At 38.7% G+C, this 19,221-nt stretch overlaps 1 protein-coding gene across 10 annotated transcripts in view; it reads left to right on the top strand.

The window, feature by feature from the left end:
- Nucleotides 1-19,221, top strand: part of PPP4R1 (protein phosphatase 4 regulatory subunit 1) — a 66,937-nt gene that overhangs the window by 8,329 nt on the left and 39,387 nt on the right. For 5 of the 10 annotated variants that reach the window (XM_074899216.1, XM_074899219.1, XM_074899223.1 and 2 more), the window contains 2 exons: nt 7,545-7,680; nt 16,315-16,421. The exons of 1 other annotated variant lie outside the window; for it this stretch is intronic. In XM_074899216.1, the coding sequence (XP_074755317.1) occupies nt 7,545-7,680; nt 16,315-16,421 (243 nt within the window). The remainder of the gene's footprint in view (nt 1-7,544; nt 7,681-16,314; nt 16,422-19,221) is intronic. 4 more of the 10 variants (XM_074899218.1, XM_074899222.1, XM_074899217.1 and 1 more) reach the window with 2 other exon arrangements.

Raw genomic sequence — 19,221 nt, 5'->3', positions numbered from 1 at the left:
GTGACATGCACCCAACAGGAAATCAGCGGACAAAATAGAAACTATTGATTGTTTTACCTGGTAGCTTGTATGTCCTTCTCTTTGTTTCAGTTTCCTCTGGACCAGCTTTTGTTGCAGATCAAACTGTTAACTGGTAGAAGGTACATTCCACTGTTGTGTAAATAAGTGACTAGTGAGCAGTATGAGATAGAACTATTCCTTTGTTTCAGAGCAAATCAGGATTTTCAGTGCTGTTTGTGTATGCCTGGAAGAGACAAACTTGTCTGCAACTGTACCTGTCCTTATTGCTTAAAGAATGTTGTATCACCTCTTGTTTCCTCTGATGCTTGATAAGAAATGCAACTTGTCATGCTATATCTTTTTTTGAAGGCCTTTGCTAAATGAAAATACTGTCTTAGTCTGTTAGGTTTGGTTTAGTGGACCTTTTAAATTTGCTGTGCCATACTGTGTAAGTTTTGTGTGTAATAAGCTGCTGATTTTGATTCCTGTGTCTTTCTTTCATCTGCTAAATGTTCCCCTCTCCCCAGCCTTATTTAAAGGGTTTGCTCTGCCCGTGCTTCAAGCTATTGGCAAGCTTTGCTATGAAAATGCTATATAGGAGCTAATGTGGTAAGCCTTGCTGTTAACACAGCAGCTTTGCATCAGAGCTGCTTTGTATTTTTCCCTTTATTTGCCTTGCTCCTACCTCTCTGCTCCTTCTCCTCCACCCCCAAACCCAGTCCCACCAAATTTGGGGTGCAGACAACAAAGTCTGTGTATACAGGTGTGATAACATTTGCAAGATGCTCAAGGTAGATGGTGCTCCCATGTTTGAGGGGGAAATTTAGGTGAGAGACAGAAAGGGAGGTGTGGTTCTTGTTTCTGCTAATATGGTGGAAGGCATGGAATCGAAGATGATTACTTGCAGATCCCTGTCACAGTTTTGTTCACCTGTTTTGTAACTTTGAGTAAAATCACACACTGTTAAAACTTGCATTTTTCTCTGAAAACATTTGTAGTATCAGTATTGTAAACTTCTGGCATCTCACCTACATTTTTAGTTTCAGACTACAGCAGGAAAACAGAGAGTAGATTTTAAGTGCTTCTTGGAAAAATCAATGCCTCGCTTTCTGATGATGGTATCTAGGATCACCAGTGAGTGATACCTGCATTGGGCAGGCAGGGTGGTGGAATTCAACATGACAAGCACATTTTGTAATGTTGGTGTAACTGTCATCACAATAGCTCTTGGTTAATGTTACTGAAGCAGCACAGTAAATCTGTGGTAGCCAATGAAGCTGAAATAGTGTGACTGATGCTTTGGTCTGTCATGTCACTGTGGAACCAGAACTGGAATATAGTGCAGTATAAAAGGGTAAGAGTAATGAGTTCCTAACTGTGGACAAATATAAATGTTTAGCTTCCATGCTCGTGCAGAAGTGGATTTCTCTTCGCAGAACATCAAGATGTGAAATGATACTTCTTACAGAAAATGAGATAGAATTGAATGTATTTACAGTATTGAAGGGCTGTGAATAATACTTGTGTTCTCCGGAAATCTGAGTGTAAGGTGAATTTATTCTTTCATAGCACAGAGGACATTAACTTAGAACAAAACTTGCTGCTGTTATTTTGTGATTACGGTATCAAGTATTTGGCCTCATAGGACTACTGTGTTTGTTTTACAGTTAAACAGAATTACTTGCTTGAACAGCAGAACAGAACAAAGTCCTTTCTGGATATAAGTGCTGCATTTGCCTGAACATCCTTATAGTAACAACTGATGTAGGACGTAATAAATAGCCTGTACGACAGTTGACTAAAAATTAGTCCATTTTACTAGAGATATCTGTAGCAACTGCCATAGAGACTTCTTAACAGATCTTGAGAACACTTTGGGAATGCAGAAAATAAAATGAGAAAAAGGTAATGTTAATTGGAAGTCTTTCAAATTGTTTGTTGATCAGCTTTCAGAAATGAAAATTGCTCATTTTTAGAATACCTGTCATCTTATTACTGAGTTTTCATACCGAAATGAGGGAGACTGTTTCTGCCATGGAGCCCATATCAAATACAGAAGAACAAAAAGAATACATGTAGACCTTGCTACTCACGAGTCCATGGTGAAGAGTTGATCATGCATTATTAAATAAAAGAATAGCAATAATTTTTTCAAACAGAATCTTGTGCACCTGTTTTTAAAAGGCATACTATGATCAGGATCAGATTAGGAAGGCCAAAGCCCTAATAGAATTAAATCTGGCCAGGAACGTCAAGGGCAACAAGAAAAGCTTCTGTAGGTACATTGGTGATAAAACAAGACTAGGGACAATGTGAGCCTTCTCTGGAAGGAAATGGGAGACCTTGTTACCCGGGATATGGAGAACGTTGAAATACTCCTCTTCCCCCCCCCCCCTTCACTCTTCACTGGCAGGTGCTCCAGCTACACTGCCCAAATCGCAGAAGGCAAAGGTAGGGACAGGGAGAAATGAAGAACCATGTGCTGTAGGAGAAGATCAGGTTTGAGACCATCTAAGGAACCAGAAGGTGCACAAGTCCATGGGACCTGAAGAGATGCATCTGCGGGTCCTGAGGGAACTGGCGGATGAAGTAGCTAAGCCACTGTCCATCATGTTTGGGAAGTCGTGGCAGTTGTATGAAGTTCCCACTGACTGGAAAAGGGGAAACATAACCCACATTTTTAAAAAGGGAAAAACGGAAGACCTGGGGAACTACAGGCCAGTCAGTCTTACCTCTGTGCCTGGCAAGGTTATGGAGCAGATACTCTCATGGAAACTGAGTTAAGGCACATGGAAAATGAGTTGATTGGTGACAGCCAACATGGCTTCGCCGAGGGCAAATTGTGCCTGAACAAATTTGGTGGCCTTCTACAACAGGGTTACAGTGTTGGTGGAGAAGGAAAGAGCAAATGATGTCATCTACTTTTGAGTTGTACAAAGCACTTGACACTGTCCCATATGACATCCTTGCCTCTAAATCGCAGAGACATGGATTGACAGATGGACCATTTGGTGGATAAAGGAATTGGCTCGATTGTTGTACGCAAGAAGTTGTGGTTGTTAATTCAATGTCCAAGTGGAAAACAGCGATGAGTGACATTCCTCAGGGGTCCGTGTTGGGACCGCGTGGTCTTTGTTGGTGACATGGACAGCGGGATTGAGTGCACCCTCAGCAAGTTTACCAACAGTACTAAGCTGTGTGGTTTGGTCGACATGCTGGAGGGAAGGGATGGCATCCAGAGGGACCTGGACAGTCTTGAGAGGTGGGCCTGTGCAAACCTCATGGAGTTCAACATGGCCAAATGCAAGGTCCTGCATGTCGGTCAGGGCAATCTCAAACGCAAATACAGGCTGGGTGAGGTGATGAGTGGATTGAGAGAAGCTCTGCAGAGAAGGACTTGGGGTGTTGGTTGACAAGAAACTCAACATGACCCAGCAATATGTGCTTGCAGCCCAGAAAGCCAACCATATTCTGGGCTGCATCAAGAGCAGCATGGCCAGCTAGTTGAGGGAGGTGATTTTCCCCCTCTGCTCTGCTCTTATGAGACCCCCACCTGGAGCGCTGTGTCCCGCTTTGGGATCTCCAACATAAGAAGGGCTTGGACCTGTTGGAGCAGGTCCAGAGGAGGTCTGCAGAGATGATCAGGCATCTGGAGCTATGTTTTGGATTTGTGCTGAAACTAGTGTTGCTAAGAGAGATGTTTTAGTTACTGCTGAACAGTGCTTACGCTGTGTCAAGGCCTTTCCTACTTCTTACACTGCCCTGCCACTGAGTAGGTTGGAGGTGCACAAAATAGCCCCATACAAGCTGCTGTGAAGAATTTTAACTGTCCCAGCCAAAACCAGTACACTTGTGTTCAGGGGTGTTTTTTGCATTTGTAAAATTTACAAAAGGTCCTGTGGTACTTGGACAAGTGCTCGCAGTTGAGTGGAAAGCAGAGGAGGGCTGAAGAGGCAGTACTCGGTTAACAGCCTTTTTGATAGCTTTTTTGGAATCACCTTTCAAATGTAGGGAATGTCAAAGTGACTTGGTTTAATAAATAATGCTAAGTATGCTCTTTATGCATTTTAGATGAATGGTTAGATTGTTGGCGAATCATATTTGGGGCAAGTTAAAGACAAACATCCACTTGAGGGGCTTTTTTAGAATGGGAATTCTACTGGACTGATGCCTCTTCACTTGGATTGGTGTCTTGATGTTGAAAGTGAAAATGAATATGTAAGATAACTATCTACTTTACATGAACACTTCATAGTTCTGCTACTGCTTGATTTTTATCACCCCTCTCTTCCCTGTTGGTGGTAGTGGTGTGTTTATCAGGATGCTGCCATTTGAATGATCTCTGTTGTGACTAGGAGCTGAGATGCAGGTATATATAATATTGCTCAGCATAAGTAGCAGAGGCACATCACGTCCAGCGTAGTGCTGAAGTTAATTCACAAACACAGCAGGGTCAAATCCGCACACCTCACTTTCTGTTTGAACTAGTAGGAGACATCAGAGAGAGAAGTTGTAAGCAGCTGCTCATTTTTATCATTGATATTTACATCTGGTATAGAATGAATTTAGCAGTTTGGTTGACTTAACTGGTTTCATGAGGCAAAAATTAGAACATTCAGTTCACTGAATCAGAAGCATCACACATCTGGTCAACTTTGGTCCATTTTTATGTGTTAAGACATAAAGTGAGCAGTCACCATGTTCTGTCTAAGATGTCATCTACATTGGACCACTCACTGTAGGAGCATTAGGAGAGAATAAATGTAGTGGGCAAAGAGAGGAATAAGGAATGTAAAGTTGAGGTTCGGAGGAGAGAAATTAATTAAAACTAGTGGTCATTGGTTTAATGGTCAGCATTTTTTTATAATTTGTGTATTTGGCTAAATAATAATTGGTGACGGTAATTATGTTGGTGTTTTGATATAGTTTCTTCAGTTTATGCTTTGAAATTTATAGCATGATCAGGAGACTTGAAAATAGGAAAGTAGGACCCTGTCACAAAATGAATTTCACTGAATATTAGTGTGATGTTTTTTCTCCCCAGTTGATTATGTCACAACCTAACTGTATTAATTGAAGTCCTGTAGTTTAGAAATTGATCTGAGTGCAGTGGTTTGGCTCCCTAGTAAAGGGTGCAATTATAATGATGCAAAAAAACCCCAATCCAATTAACTTCCTGAAATGAGGAGTATCTCTGTAACTTCATGTGTGGATGCTGCAGAATGTGTTTGTTGCTGCAAAGTATGTCTTGAGTCCTCTGTCCTCTGGTAGGAGCTTGCATAGATAAAATGTTCCTCTGAGGAGCAGCTGAGGGCTTTAGGCTTGTCTAGTTTGGAGAGAAGGAGGCTGAGGGGTGACCTCATTGCTCTCTGCAGCTTCCTGAGGAGGGCAAGGGGAGAGGGAGGTGCTGATCTCTTCTCCCTGGTATCCAGTGACAGGATGCATGGGAACAGTTCAAAGCTGTGTCCATCAGGGCAAGTTTAGACTGGATATTAGGAAGCATTTCTTTACTGAGAAGGTGGTCAAACACAGGAACAGGCATTCTAGAGAGGTGGTCGATGCCTCAAGCCTGTCAGTGTTTAAGAGGCCTTTGGGCAATACCCTTATTAATAACATGCTTTGACTTTTGGTCAGCCCTGAAATAGGCAGTTGGACTAGATGATCATTGTAGTTACCTTCAACTGAAATAGTCTAGTCTAAAAAGACTAGTCTGTGTGAGAAAGGTGCATGGTGTAGTAGGAAAACCTCTGGTTTCAGTTGGATCAGTGGGTTGAAGGCCTATGAACTTGTCAAAGGATGTAGCCTGTTCCTTGTAAACCTGTCATAAAATCCTTCCTTGCATTGAGCGAATTTTTACCTTCCCTCTAACCTTTCCTGTGAAAATAAAGCTGACTCTTGCAAAAGACCCAAAACAAACCAAAAGAACCCCAACCAACCCCACAAATTCAAACAAAACACAGGTTTGAAACAGTTGTGTAAACCTGGTGTTGCTAAGCTTAGCAATAGCTTTCTGCAGCTGACCTTTCAAGTCTTCCCTTCCTCCCTCCCACGGTTTGTTATCCTCTACCTTAGGCATATGCAAGAACACTATTTCCTCTCCCCAAATAGCTCTACCATCTGCTTTGACTCGCAGCTCCTTGGACACTTTTTCTTGCCCCTATCTCCCAGATTCTTCTTATGGACTTGCTCTTTTCTCATCTCTTCATTAGATTTCTGGCAAGGATTTGATGTCCTATCAGCAACTGCAGAATTTGGACCCTCTTTCAGGGATGGGATTTATTTATGACCAATTAAACAATGTCCATTGATTCTCTACCTAGAAAATGGGAGTATTAGTTTATTGGCAAAGGGATGCTGTTAACTCAATAGTTAGGTCTAGACCAGTTTAGGTCTAATATTACTCTTCTAGAGAAGTTTGGTGTTAAATCTTTTGACATTAGAAATACGTTAAGACATTCAGAAAATGGTAGCTACTTGTGTATTTTGAATGTTCAAGATAATGATGCAATGTCTGATAACCAATTTATGTACCGTTACCATAATTGTATGGAAGGTAAGAAGAGTATAATCTTTCTTCTTTCCTTTATAGAGTTCACTTTAAAAAAAAAAAAAAAAAAATTGTTGGACTTACAGATCTCTTTTGTCTTCTATCAATCTCTATTTGCCAGTTTTCAAAAGGCTTTTCAGAGAAATTTGGCTAGGCTGAAGAATAGTTGTAGTATACTGTAGTGTTGTATTTTCAGGAGTAAAGCGGGTGACCTGGGGTAGTTCTTGCAACTAAATTGCAACATTTGCAGGCTAAGGTGTGTGTTTGTTATGGGACTGAGTTTTTGAGCAGTTTAGAGGGCATATAGAAGCTAAAAGAAGTTGTAGTTCAAATCCTAATTTTTCAAGCAGTTCTGCAGAGTAGGGATGGACCCCTTTTCCGCTTCATTGTAGTTCCTTGTTGATAAAGGTGTCTGTTTATATAAAGTTCCCTATTGATACACAGGTTAATAATTATGCTGTAGGTAAGTTATGCCTATTTTATTTGGTAGTTGCATATAGCAATACACATCTGAAATTTCTAACATACTTATTAATTTAAATTATTTTCTTTTAAAAGAAACATTTTTTTCTGTTACATGATGATGTATAAACTTTTTATCTCTGGGTTAATTGCAGCTATGACTTTAGTCTATACATCCTCAAAAAGCTGCCTTTAGAATTATCTAAAAGTTATTTGCTTGATAAAAATATAAGGTATAAAAATTCTGTTTGTCAGCTAAAAATATGAACCTTGGATGTTTAGTGAAACTTAATATTTGGAAATTTAGGGAAAATTACTCAAAATCCATTTAGTCCAATTTATACATCATCAATCACTCTTGTATAGGAGAGGCTTTATGAGGGTTGCAGAAAGCTAGGGGGAATGATACAGAGCAGTGAGTAAATGTGTTGTCAGTGGGATCTTGCCTAGACTTCTGTATTTCAGACCAACAACAGACATCATTTTAGTGTTAAACTACTGTGATTATAAGGAATATTTCTGATGTCTCTGATAGTTGGTGTGGATGACTACAGCTCAGAGTCTGATGTGATTATTATACCTTCAGCCCTGGACTTTGTCTCACAAGATGAAATGTTGACGCCTTTGGGAAGACTGGACAAGTACGCTGCAAGTGAGAACATATTTAACAGGTATGCTTTTTAAATGTCCTGTCTGGCTAACATTATGTAAACTATTCATCTGATTCAAATCTGCTTAAAGTTAATTTCCCTGAAATACAAATAATTGAGAAAAATCGAACAGCTTCACAAAATTCTTCATTTTTCACTCTTCCTTCTGTTTTCTGATACTCCTACTTACAGAGAGAGAAAGATTAATGATAACAGAAAAATGTGAGCTTATCTTTTAAGCAACTCTAGTTCAGGACTTCTTGAACCTTTTCATTAATTGGACCACATAGTCTTAGGGTTTTTTTGTGGATGCTAACATTCCTGTTGACAGAGGAATATAATGGAATATAACAGTAAACTGTATCCATAACTCTCTGTGGAAAGTGACTTTATAGAAAATACTTCTTGGAAGGTCAGGGGAGGATAATGAACAGCACTGTATTGCCAGAGGAACTCAAGAAGTGTTCTGCAGGATCATCCTCATCCACAGCTTACAGTTTGGGTGTTGCTGCTTCTGGTTATTGAAAATAAAAAAAAGAAAGTCCTGTCCAGTTAATACTGTGGTCTGCATTTCCCCCTTTTTATTTCTGTAATGCCACTGAACTAGCTTTTTCATTTAAAAGCACAGATATTTTCTGTCTGAAGTATGTTACATACCCCCCTACCCCATCCCTGCACACAGGTATTCTGCAATAGAAGAAATTCAAAACCAGCATTTATTTTAATTGTAGCTGTAAACAGTTACAAGATCACAGAAATGCATAAAATATGTTAAGGTTGAGGTTTTCTGGTGTTTTAGTTTAGTTTAGTTTGGACTCCAAGTAAATATTTAATAAAGCGTATTTGCTTTTATGTTGAATTCTTCAGTAGTATGCAGAAGATAAGTCTATGATCAACTACCATGTAGGTTAGTCTCTCTTTGGTTGTTCGTGATCTGAGTTCTGCAAAAATGTAGCCCTGTGCTTAACTTTAGTCATGTGAAATGTACTTAAAATTCTGTATTACATGTATGAACATATCCCATTTGGAAGGTTTTCATCCTGATTGCACTGAAGCTAACAATTCTAGAATGGTTTCTCTTATTTCGTGCATAAATCTGTACACATAAATTAGTTCAGAGATGCCTGATTTCAAAGTTTTCTGTTTTCCTGCAATCCAAAGTTTTTTACAATTTGAGATGAAATCAGCAATTTTCCAACCAGGAGAGAGTTTTTTTTGTGTTTGACTTTTCATGGGGAGGGAGGCAAGAGAAGCCTTTAGGGGCCTATAAGTGACAATTTTGTAGTAAAAGCCAGTACAGAGGAGAACAAACTCAGAAACTCAAGTTGAGTGAACTTGAATTTTAAACATGAATAGTGGTCCTAATATTTACTTGTCTCCTTAAGAAAAACCTCCGAGTTCTCAGTATGGATTGCATGGGTTGTGGGGCATGCATAAGCCTGAAATCTTTGTGATAACACTGTCCAGCTTTATGCATACTGTGCTTGCCTGTGCTTTTCTGCAGGGGAAGATGGGTGGAGTAGCAATAGTTTTCCCTGGATTTTTTTTGTGTTTGCTTGTTTGGGTTTTTTTTGCTGGTATTTTAATGCTAGCTCTCTTTGTAGGCCTACTGTGTTATGTAGCATAAGAAAATATGGGATATAGCATACGATAGCCAGTAGTGATAGAATGTAAGCAGCGGTCATATCACTTACAGTGATAGCGAGTAACTATTGCGGACAGTTAGTGATGGTTCAGCACTAGTCAGTCTCAGGAATAAATGGAGAGGTTTTTGCTAGAGAGACAAACTGGAGCATTTCATATGGAAAAGGTAAGAATAAGCAATTTAAATGTATTCTGATTTATATAACTTAGTATGGTATATTCACATCCAATTACTTATGTGTAGTTTAACATTATGAATGAGTTGTTAATGTTTTGGTTGTTTTTGTGACCTTGAACCTGCATTTTTGTGGAAGCTTCAAATTGTAGATGCTCAAACCCTTGAAACATAATCATTGAACCCTGGGTAAATTAGGGTTATTTTTTTTTTTTTCTCTTAAATGGATGAATTTGTTTTTAGCGTGTTTTTTTTTTAATCTTTAAATTTCATTTTAATATTATTTATCTTTGTGTTTTGTTATTATTATAATTTTCTATCTGGTTAGTCATCTACATATGTATCATATTTGCATTGTGTGATTATACGGAATGAAGTGATTTTTAATAATTGCTACAAAAGCCTAGTCTCCTTTGAGTCAATTCCTTGAGCACTCATGATTTCTCAGCTGGTGTCTGAAGGCCCAGGCCAGTTGCTCTGAGATGGAAATGGATCTATGTCTACATCCTAAGAAGTTTTAGCAGATCATAATTTGGAACTTGCAAATAAGAATTGCTTCTTATTTTAAATATGTATGATTTTTGACAGGATGAACTGAAAAAAGAGCGAGGTAGGGAATCCTTTAACAGCTTTCAAAATGGTGAAAGGAATTGCTGTGTGACAATTTTTGGCATGTTACTGTCTACATCCTCACTCTTAAGTGTTGCTGATCAACACCACAGATGTTGTCTTAGTCAATGAGAATGGAGTGGAGCCTGACACGTATTAGAATAAAAGACCCCATCTTGTATCTGAAGACCAAGGGAAGTGGGACTGTGGTTATGGTTTAATTAATGAAGAGGCAGCCTCCAGACCAGGTTTGAGAAGCATCTCTGGCATATGCCTTAATAATCCATTATCATATTGCAACAAGAGTAGATGCCGAGCAGAAAGCCAAGACATCGCCCTGAAACACAAGGTCGCCTTGTGTCTGGTAGCACTGGTTTCTGTGCATGCATACATGGATGAAGACTATCTTTTGCTGTTTGCTTTAAAAACCAATTGCTGGTGCAGATTGGACTGTAGCTTCTGTCTTCATTTTAAAAATGCTTTGTGGGTTTTCCTGAGCCTTATTGCCATTAACTTGCTTCCATTCCTCATTAAGAAGGCTCAGAAGTATGCAACATGCGCCAATAGATCTGTTCTAATAGTGAGGCAGTTCCTGAACAACAGACCCTTCCTTCTGATCAGCCTACTTTTTGAGGAATTGTTGCCCTTTCTCTTCAAACCAAAGCAGATCTTGGCAGCAGACTCTCATTCATCAGTATGATCAGTCTTGGTTATCAGGACTATACCTACATATCAATGTTTATATTTTAAAGCTGTCCTCTTGCCATGCTCCTTTGTGTTCTGAAGTATGACTTTGCTTTTCCCTTGGGAGAATACCTGATATCTTTTGAAATAGTTTTTTAAAAAAAGCTTAACTTCAAAATACTCATAGAACAGCATTCAACAGTAACTGAGGATATATTGGATCTCAGAGGAATTAAGCGTCGGTGTGTGTACTCACATACAGTTTATCAGTAGCACTTTGGCTATCTAAAGTGTAGCTGAAGATTTAGCCTAAAGCATTCTGGGTAACTTGTCTTTTTTGGCTAAAAGATATGCTCCTCTGACTTCAAGGCACAGACATGTGGTTTCTGATATGGTCCGTAGAAGGTAGCCTTCTTGCTTTCTAGACTCTAGGTGGAAGAGAGATTGGCATCAGAAAGCAGACTGTACCACATGTGACAATGAATTATTTTAATGTGATTATCTGATTCCTGACTCCAACAGTTGCAATATAAACTTTGGGTTTACATGTCTGTGATTCTGAAAAATAGTCTAGAAGGTTTTAGAGTATATGCCCTGTTTTGGAAACTGAGAAATCAATTTATTTCCAATGAATTAAGGGTAACAATTTCTTAGATGTATCAGGGCTATACCATAAGCCTTTGTGGTCCTCCACTCCCTTTTGCAGAGCCAGGAACATAATTTTACTGTGTATTTAAAAACTAGGACTTGCATGCAGAAGGTATTCCCACTAAAACAGAAGAATGCTGTTTTCATCGCTCTGTTGTAATGCATGTCAAAAACCTAAGACAGTATGTATGGTGGTATGTTGGGAATCTTATCAAGACGTTCCTGAAGTGTAAGAAATTACCTTGCCTTATTTTAATTTATGATGATCAGATTATAACCAGCAGGTTAATAGAGTATTTGGTTATCTACATCTGCAGGATTTTTTTTTTTCCCCATTCACTTTCCTTCTGTCTATGCAGCCTTAGCCTGGTGTAAACTTGATCTTTTTGGGGTATTTGTTGAGTACTGACAGTAAGGAAATGCCAAACTCATACCAAAGCCATGCATGTGAAACTAGTGGCATTCATTCTGACTAAGGCACTTCTCATCAGTTCAGGATAAATTAGGTTATTTCTCCTAATCTGTAACTCTCCTTTCCTCTGTTCTCATGTTCCAGTATTTCTGAGCCCACTGTATGTCAAAAACTAAAATTTAGTGAAACTGAAACAAATGTCCAACCATGAGGTTTCTTTGTGCACAGATTGGCAGATATGTGCTTACCAAATAAATTACTTAAGTTTAACAATATAGATTGAGAAAGTTTATCTTGTAAGTGTACATTAAAATGATACAAGCTGAGCTACCAAAGGACAGAATTTTCCCAAAGCCCTAAGAAGTCTTAATTACTGCAACAATACTGAAAGTACCTCTATGTATTTAGCCTTTCTTCTTAAGAAGGGTACAAAGATGTTGATTTCAAAATTGGGAGGTTATTCAGAATACCTTCTGAGATTGTTTGGGGAAAACAGTGCCAAGCTAAGTTACTACTGCCAGTCTCAGTTAAACATGAAATGTCATCAAATCTTGATTTAGAAGTTCTGCAAAAATGGGAGAAGAAAAAGTTGTCTTCTCTCCTCTTTTTTTTTTTTTTTCTTAACGTATGCTTACTAGCTAAATGCACTCCTTGTGCAGATGAACTCATTTATATTCTATAGTAGAAATTTATTTGAAGGGCTAATGATGATGATTAGTACACAATAATTACACCACTTGAGACTCCCAATATTGATTCCAAATAAGGTCAAAGGAGTATATAAAAAGGGTTTGAGCCAAGCAAAGATATTTATAGCTCTTTCTGATGTACATTGTTACAAATCCTAATTATGTCCATGCATGCAGAGTTTTCAAAGTATCTGTCCCCTGAATGTGGACGTAAAGCCAGGGTGTTTGTTATCTATTCCCATTTTATCCTGCTGCTAACTGTGGTGAAGTGTGCCTACAAGATATCTATCAGTTTTTCAGCCATCAGACAAGCTCTCCCCCTGCATTCTCGTGAAAACTTGAATTTTGCTAATTATCCTTCACTTCTGCATGTAATAGCTGAAGTGCTTGTACTGCATGCTACATTCCAGCTTTTGACCTCTGCCCTTTCTCTGGCCTGTAAGTCATTTAACAGATAAATAGATGCATTGCTGCTTAGATGGCAGCTGTATACCGAAGGTACATATGGTGAATAAATAATTTTCTTTGAGAGTTCACAGCTGTAGGGTTATTGCTTTGAAGTCTCACTAGACATAGCAGCTAGCAAAAGTCTCTTTGGACCTGGAGGAATCAGGTATGAGATCTGATGGAATGGGCAAGAAGATGCAATTCTGTTAGTTCTTGCAATGAAGACGACTCTGCTGGTACTGAGAATGTGTAAAGGTAGAGTTCTTAGTGGAGCTTAGTATCTCATTAGAGGCAAGCATTGCACAAACCCAAGCCAGTGGCAGGAAGAAAATGGCAAGAAACCATTAATCCTAGCCCCGAGTCATGCCCTGATAACCAGGAGTAATGTATAGTAACAGAGCGTATGCTGTTGAAATCACTTTTATGGTCAGCATCGACATTGGTGAAGTAATTTCTGTTACATGTGCACTTGAAGGAGTCTGTACTTGAGGTCTGATTCCCCGTTAGGATGCAGCTTATCAGGATATGTCATTATCCTTAGAGGAAACCTGCATCTCTTTTTTTCCATCTCAGAGGAGGTATCTCCTTGCCTCTTGAGCATGAACTATGTTTGCCTGTTTTTGTTGGTTTTTCTGTGTCTAGATCAGACAGGTTATCCTTCAGAGCTGTTGCAATTTCACAAATGCTTACCTGGTATTTCCCTGGCAAGTTGCTGGGCAAGCTACTGCTTGCCTTATGTTGTGCTACTATGCATTCATAGTTCATAGCAGTCCACTGTTGTAGGCTTTTTGTAGCTCGATTGCCAAGGCTTGCATAAAAAGGAAGCTCAGATGGATAGGGCACTGGGGACCCAGGCCTACTCTCCTCTCTAGTAAGCGGAGCATGTTGAAGTGTGAGTTTGTAGGGCTCAAGTCATTCTGCATTAGTTGCCTTCCTGTGGCAAATGCACAAGGTAGGTTTAACATTTGCACCTTAGAGGCAAAAGAATAATTTTGGCAGATTGTTTGGGATAGTGGCAGAGCTAGATCAGAGCCTGTAATGCTTAAAGGACATGAGTGGACATAATCTCCCAGAACACTGGATGGATGGAGTTATGAGATTACCCTGTTATTACTGGCTGTTTACACAGTTAATTTTTCTAAAGGGAGCTTAGCTTGCCCTGTTGCCTTTTGTTGTAATGCTTTTTACAAGAATCCGCTAAATGTAAAAGTAGATCCATTGATTCCTTTACAAGCTAAAGAAGGAAATGCCATCTGGATGCAGGTGGGGGCCATCTTCTATATTTAGTTCAGGGAAAAAGTTGAATGTCCCTTCGTAACTTGGAGTGGATTTAATAACTAAGTCATAGCTACTTCAGGCTAGGATTTGTGTTTTCGTCTCTTCCTCTTAAGCAGAAGGTTTGTGGCCTTCAGCTTACAGGTTGGCTACTTCTGCATAGCTGCCTGTCCAACTCCTGGAACTAGTGAAGACTTAATGTGGGATCCAGCCACCACAGTTCAGGATACTGCTGACAAAGCTCTGTGAGGGGATAAGAGTCTTCTCAGAATTCCCAGCATAGCAGGGCACTATTCCATAGTCTCCAGGAGCCAGATGGGATGTAGTACTGTTTATTCTGGTTCCTTACTTGCTGAAAGCAACTCCGTGGGTCAGTTGACTTGTCTCTTGCTTTCCAAGATTATGTTTAATATGTGGGAGACACATGTGTCCAAGCAGGCTGGTTTATGAAATATGTTTCATCTGTTCCTCTTCTCTTTTCAGAGGTGTCCAGCCCTTTAAAAGACCAAGTCAACTCTGCTTCTAGGTTAGTGTGTCACGTAGTCTGTTTCCCTTTATTAGGATTTTGTTATCTGAACTTCCAGCTGCATGTCAAGATCTCTGCTGAGACATGTTGCACTTCTACCAAGTTGAAAAGAGTGAGGGAGAGGAAATCTGTTAAAGGCAAACAGTTTTTTGCAGTTTGTTTTTTGGAGGATTTTGTTCATCTGTGTGTTAAAACAGTTTTGTTTAAGATAGCTTTGCAAGTGGTTAGTGTGAAATGTTTATTAATAATTTTCAGTTTTAGAAAATAGAAATGTCTTCTTAGCTTTGGGAGTTCATCAAAACCTACTGTATTTCTCTTCATGGAATTGTAAAGTTCTCAAGCTTCCCCCATACACTAGGAATGTTGTCATCTGTTTCTTATGAGTTTGTGACGATCGCTCACGTTCACCATTTGTAGTGAACATGATCAAGTTTAGCTATGCTTCTGCTCTTGTCTACAGCACCATTGTTTTTCAACAGTGCTTATATCTGTTACATCCTAACAGTGATTCTGTCAATCAGTTCTGGAAGTATCTGGCACTTGACTCTTGCTTCAGCATTTTTATAAATTGCTTTGGGGCAGTATAAGAGCTAGCAGCATGTTGGATGCTGGTCCTTGGCCCATTCTGCTGTTGGGATGATCCTGCTAGCTCTCTGAACTGATGTGCATCCCACATTGTCCCAGAGGGTGGGGAAAAAAGAAAGTTACAGCACTGCAGACTGTTGTTGAGGAGAAAGGTTGATTTCTGCACATTGCCAGCTGTATTGTTTAAAAACTTAAGGTTTAGGGCTCTTTAGGTAACTGATGGGTTTTGCAACATAGGCTGCAACAGAACGTTAGAGGACAAAGCCCCAAATATTGCTGTATCTTGTCACTGACAAGTTAATCCTCAGAAAAAATTCTCATACATTAGAAGTTGTAACTGGGTTGATTCTGACTTGTATATTTTTGTAATGTTTCATTTTCTACTTTGCTTAATGTAGGTCCCAAGTGCATATGTACTAGTGCATTTTATTTTCACAGTATATACCCATTGCTCTATATAGCCTTTGAATGAAGTTTAGCTTCTAAATGTCACTGTTGGTATGGAAGTCTTTAACTTGAGTGTTCATGCTTTTGTTTATGAAATAAGTTAATATTCTGTTTAAAACTGTTCTGGCAATAGTGGTGTTGTCTTGCTTTGTATGGAACAAGATAGGGAATTCAGAGGTGAGGGTGAAAGGCTGACACTGACTTTCTAACATTCAGCTCCTTTTTCCTGCTTGGCAGATGATTACTGTTTTTCATCTTTGTGGCTGGTTTCTCTTATCCTTGTAAACCAAAGGGATACTTTTAATGTTACATTTAAAGTTAACAATTCTTTAGGATTATGCCAGGTAACAGAATTAAGAATTCCCAAAGCAGGACTAACTTAAGTTTACTAAGTTAAAAGTGAATCTATGTAAAATTTTACTGTCTGGTTTAAGAAACTTTTATGACTGTTCAACTTCTTGGCTGTATTTCTGGACACAAATAATGCTAATTTTTAATCTTTCTTGTAAACTAGGCAAATGGTGGCTCGAAGTTTGCTGGACACTTTGAAGGAAGTCAGTGATGATGAGAGAGATTGTATTGCTGTGTTGGAGAGAATCAGCAGATTAGCTGATGATTCAGGTAGGTAGCATTAAGCATTTTACTGGGTTAATAAGGAAAGTCAGAGTTGCTGAACCTGTGTTCAGCACAGGCCCAGTATGTTCTTTCTTGTCTTCAATATTCAAACTAGGCTTCTGCAAAGACAATAAAATGCTGCAAAATTTCCTTCCGTTAAATCATCCCCCTAAAGATAACTTTTTCCTTGCTATTTTCCTCAACAGAATTGGTCTCCTTCAAAATGTAGGATTACCACTTTCCATCAATACATTTTTTGAATAACTTTCATTATGTACTTTAGCTACTCAGCAGTTCGACATTACTATTTTAGATTTGTAGACAAATTCCTTGTTTTGAAGAGAATCTTGCAAAATGTGTGCAAAACTCCCATTAGTTTTGATAGAATTTAAATGCTGAAGTTGTTCACTTGGTCCCTTTTGGGCAACTAGTTGTGAAGATAAGAGAGGCAGCAGGAACTGGTAAGCAAGATGCAGATATAAGTAATGAGTTAAGGGGGCTCTGTAGATACAGAGGGTCTTTTGTTCATTAATATATTGAGGCTACTGGGTGTTTGGAATAAAAAGCAATGTAGGAGAATAATGACAAACAAATGTGAAAGAAAAGGGGTGCTTAAAAAGTGCCGTGCGAGTGGATTGAAGGGAAAAATGGTGTGGACAGAGCTGCAACAGAATTCCAGGTTGAAGATGGTCTAGAAAAAATTAAGGGCTTGATTTCAGCATAGCTAATACTAGTTGAAGCACCAGAAGAAGGCTTTAGCAGCAAACCATCAGAGAAGATCTGAAGTTCATTCTTTAGTTATTGTAGGAGTGCTATGGAGAGAAACTTGTATTAAATCTTGTATGAGGAAAAAAAACGTTTCTTCTTTTTAGTGTCTGTTAGTTTTTCTCTCTTCTGGAATTACATTCTTGCAGAATATAATGCTTTCCAAGGGTAAAAAGGTATTTTGTGCATTTCTGTTATTGTGTCATTACTGTCTTCATTTAAAATGTATGTTTTTATTTTTGTGAGGGAATGTCCTTTTTTAGCTGGGAAAAATAGCCTGTTGTAAGCATTACATAATTGTATTGAGAACCTCTACAAGGATTCTTGGGGGGGGAGTCACTATTCATTTAATATTAAATGTGTCTTTGAGAACAGTGGTGTGCTACTGTTTCTAGAGTGCTTTCCTAGCAAAGCTCTGCTTCTGAAATCTGGATATACAGTGCTTGTTTGTGTGATCATGTTAATAGTTTTGGGTGTCAGAACCTTTCTGATGCTTCAGCATTGAAAAATAGGGCTGATGTGTCCAGGGGGAAACAGCCTTGTGCAGGAATTTTGTAGCCTTAGGCTTTTCATTGGTGATCAACTAAGTGTGTCAAATGGAAGTTTGTTTAGGTAGAACTGTAATGTAAGCCAAGAGTTCAGCTCAAATCAATTTGTTTCCTTTAACAAGGGTGGAGTACATTTTTAGTCAGGGTTGATATTTTCTCAGCGTCAGTAAAAGTAGCATTTCAGGCTTTTCCTGCATTGTAGAAGTTGTCTCAGATACGGCAAACTAGTAACACTGGATTCTGCAGCTGCCCCACAAATTAAATTTCTGCAAACTTAACTGAGTTTTGTGCCTCGAGCAGTTGCAGTATTGGACTTTGCCTGTTTCTGTAAGACAGGTTATTAGAATATCCTTGTGTCTTAACCCATGTGAAAATTCATTAGGGAACTAGATCTGATTTGTATCTTCTTAATATATGTGCTTGACTATTATACAAACGGCAGCACAGTGTTTTTTGTTTGGTTTTTGGAGTTTTGCTGGGAGGTTTTTTGTGTAAGGCTGCTATTACTAGACTTGTTTTTAATTTTTCTCTTATCTGATGCTTTTTTCCATTTACAATATTTTTTCCAACTTGTTCTGTAAAACAAAAAAAACCCCTGAATTTGGAGTAAGAAAACATTATAAAAGTATATGTGTGCTTTGACTTGATTGGTTAGAGCCAGGTATCTGCATTGTTAGAGCCATCCTGGAGTTAAGCCTTCATGTTTAAATGCATAAATAAATAAAAATGAAAACAAACTTGGGAAGTCAAACTAAACTATGTACAGGTCTTCTTGGTTCTAACAGGTGATACTCATTAGTCTTATGCCTGTTTTTTAACATTTGGAGGTAGGTGTCTCCTCTTGTCAAATCAAGTCACAGAAAGCAAGGTTGGTTTTTGTTTGTTTTTTTGGCAGTAGTTGCTATAGTGAGATTTGACTTGAAGCATGTACGTGGGGTGCACAGTGTTCATGCTCTCTTGGTGCTACTGCTGCGTTATCCAAAATACAGGTACAGCAGGAACTAGAAATACCAACTGTCCTAAAGTTGCCTAAGCAGTTCTCTGTCTCGTTAATACTTTGTAACTTCAGAAGTCCTGTAGTTGGGTTGCTGTTTTTTGGATGTGGTCTTTGCTTGAAGAAGAAACATGTTTAGGTGGGTTTCTTTAGGGTTTTGTTTGTATTTTTTCTTTGTTTTTTTTTTGTGCCCTTTTTTTGTTAATTTTCAGGTTTGTGTTTTTTGGGTTTTTTTTTTAGTAAGTTAGGGCTACAATGAGACAGCCATTTCTGTGTTTGAAAGTAAGAGAATTTCAAAACAATTATTTTTGTTCTTGTACGATGATAACACTTTAAGAAGCTAAACAGCACAACTGAGATGATAAACACTGCATTTGTGAAATAAAAATTAATCTTTACTAGAAAAAGATCTGTGTGCAACTATATGACTGTAGGATAGAAGGTACAAAAAAATCATCAGACTGTGGTTTAGTATGATTGATGCAGATCTTGACATACC

Source organism: Athene noctua, chromosome 2 (genome assembly GCF_965140245.1).
Source record: "Athene noctua chromosome 2, bAthNoc1.hap1.1, whole genome shotgun sequence".
NCBI classification, from domain to species: Eukaryota; Metazoa; Chordata; class Aves; order Strigiformes; family Strigidae; genus Athene; species Athene noctua.
The sequence above is the reverse complement of the archived record's forward strand: the minus strand, read 5'-3'. Positions and strand labels throughout refer to the sequence as shown.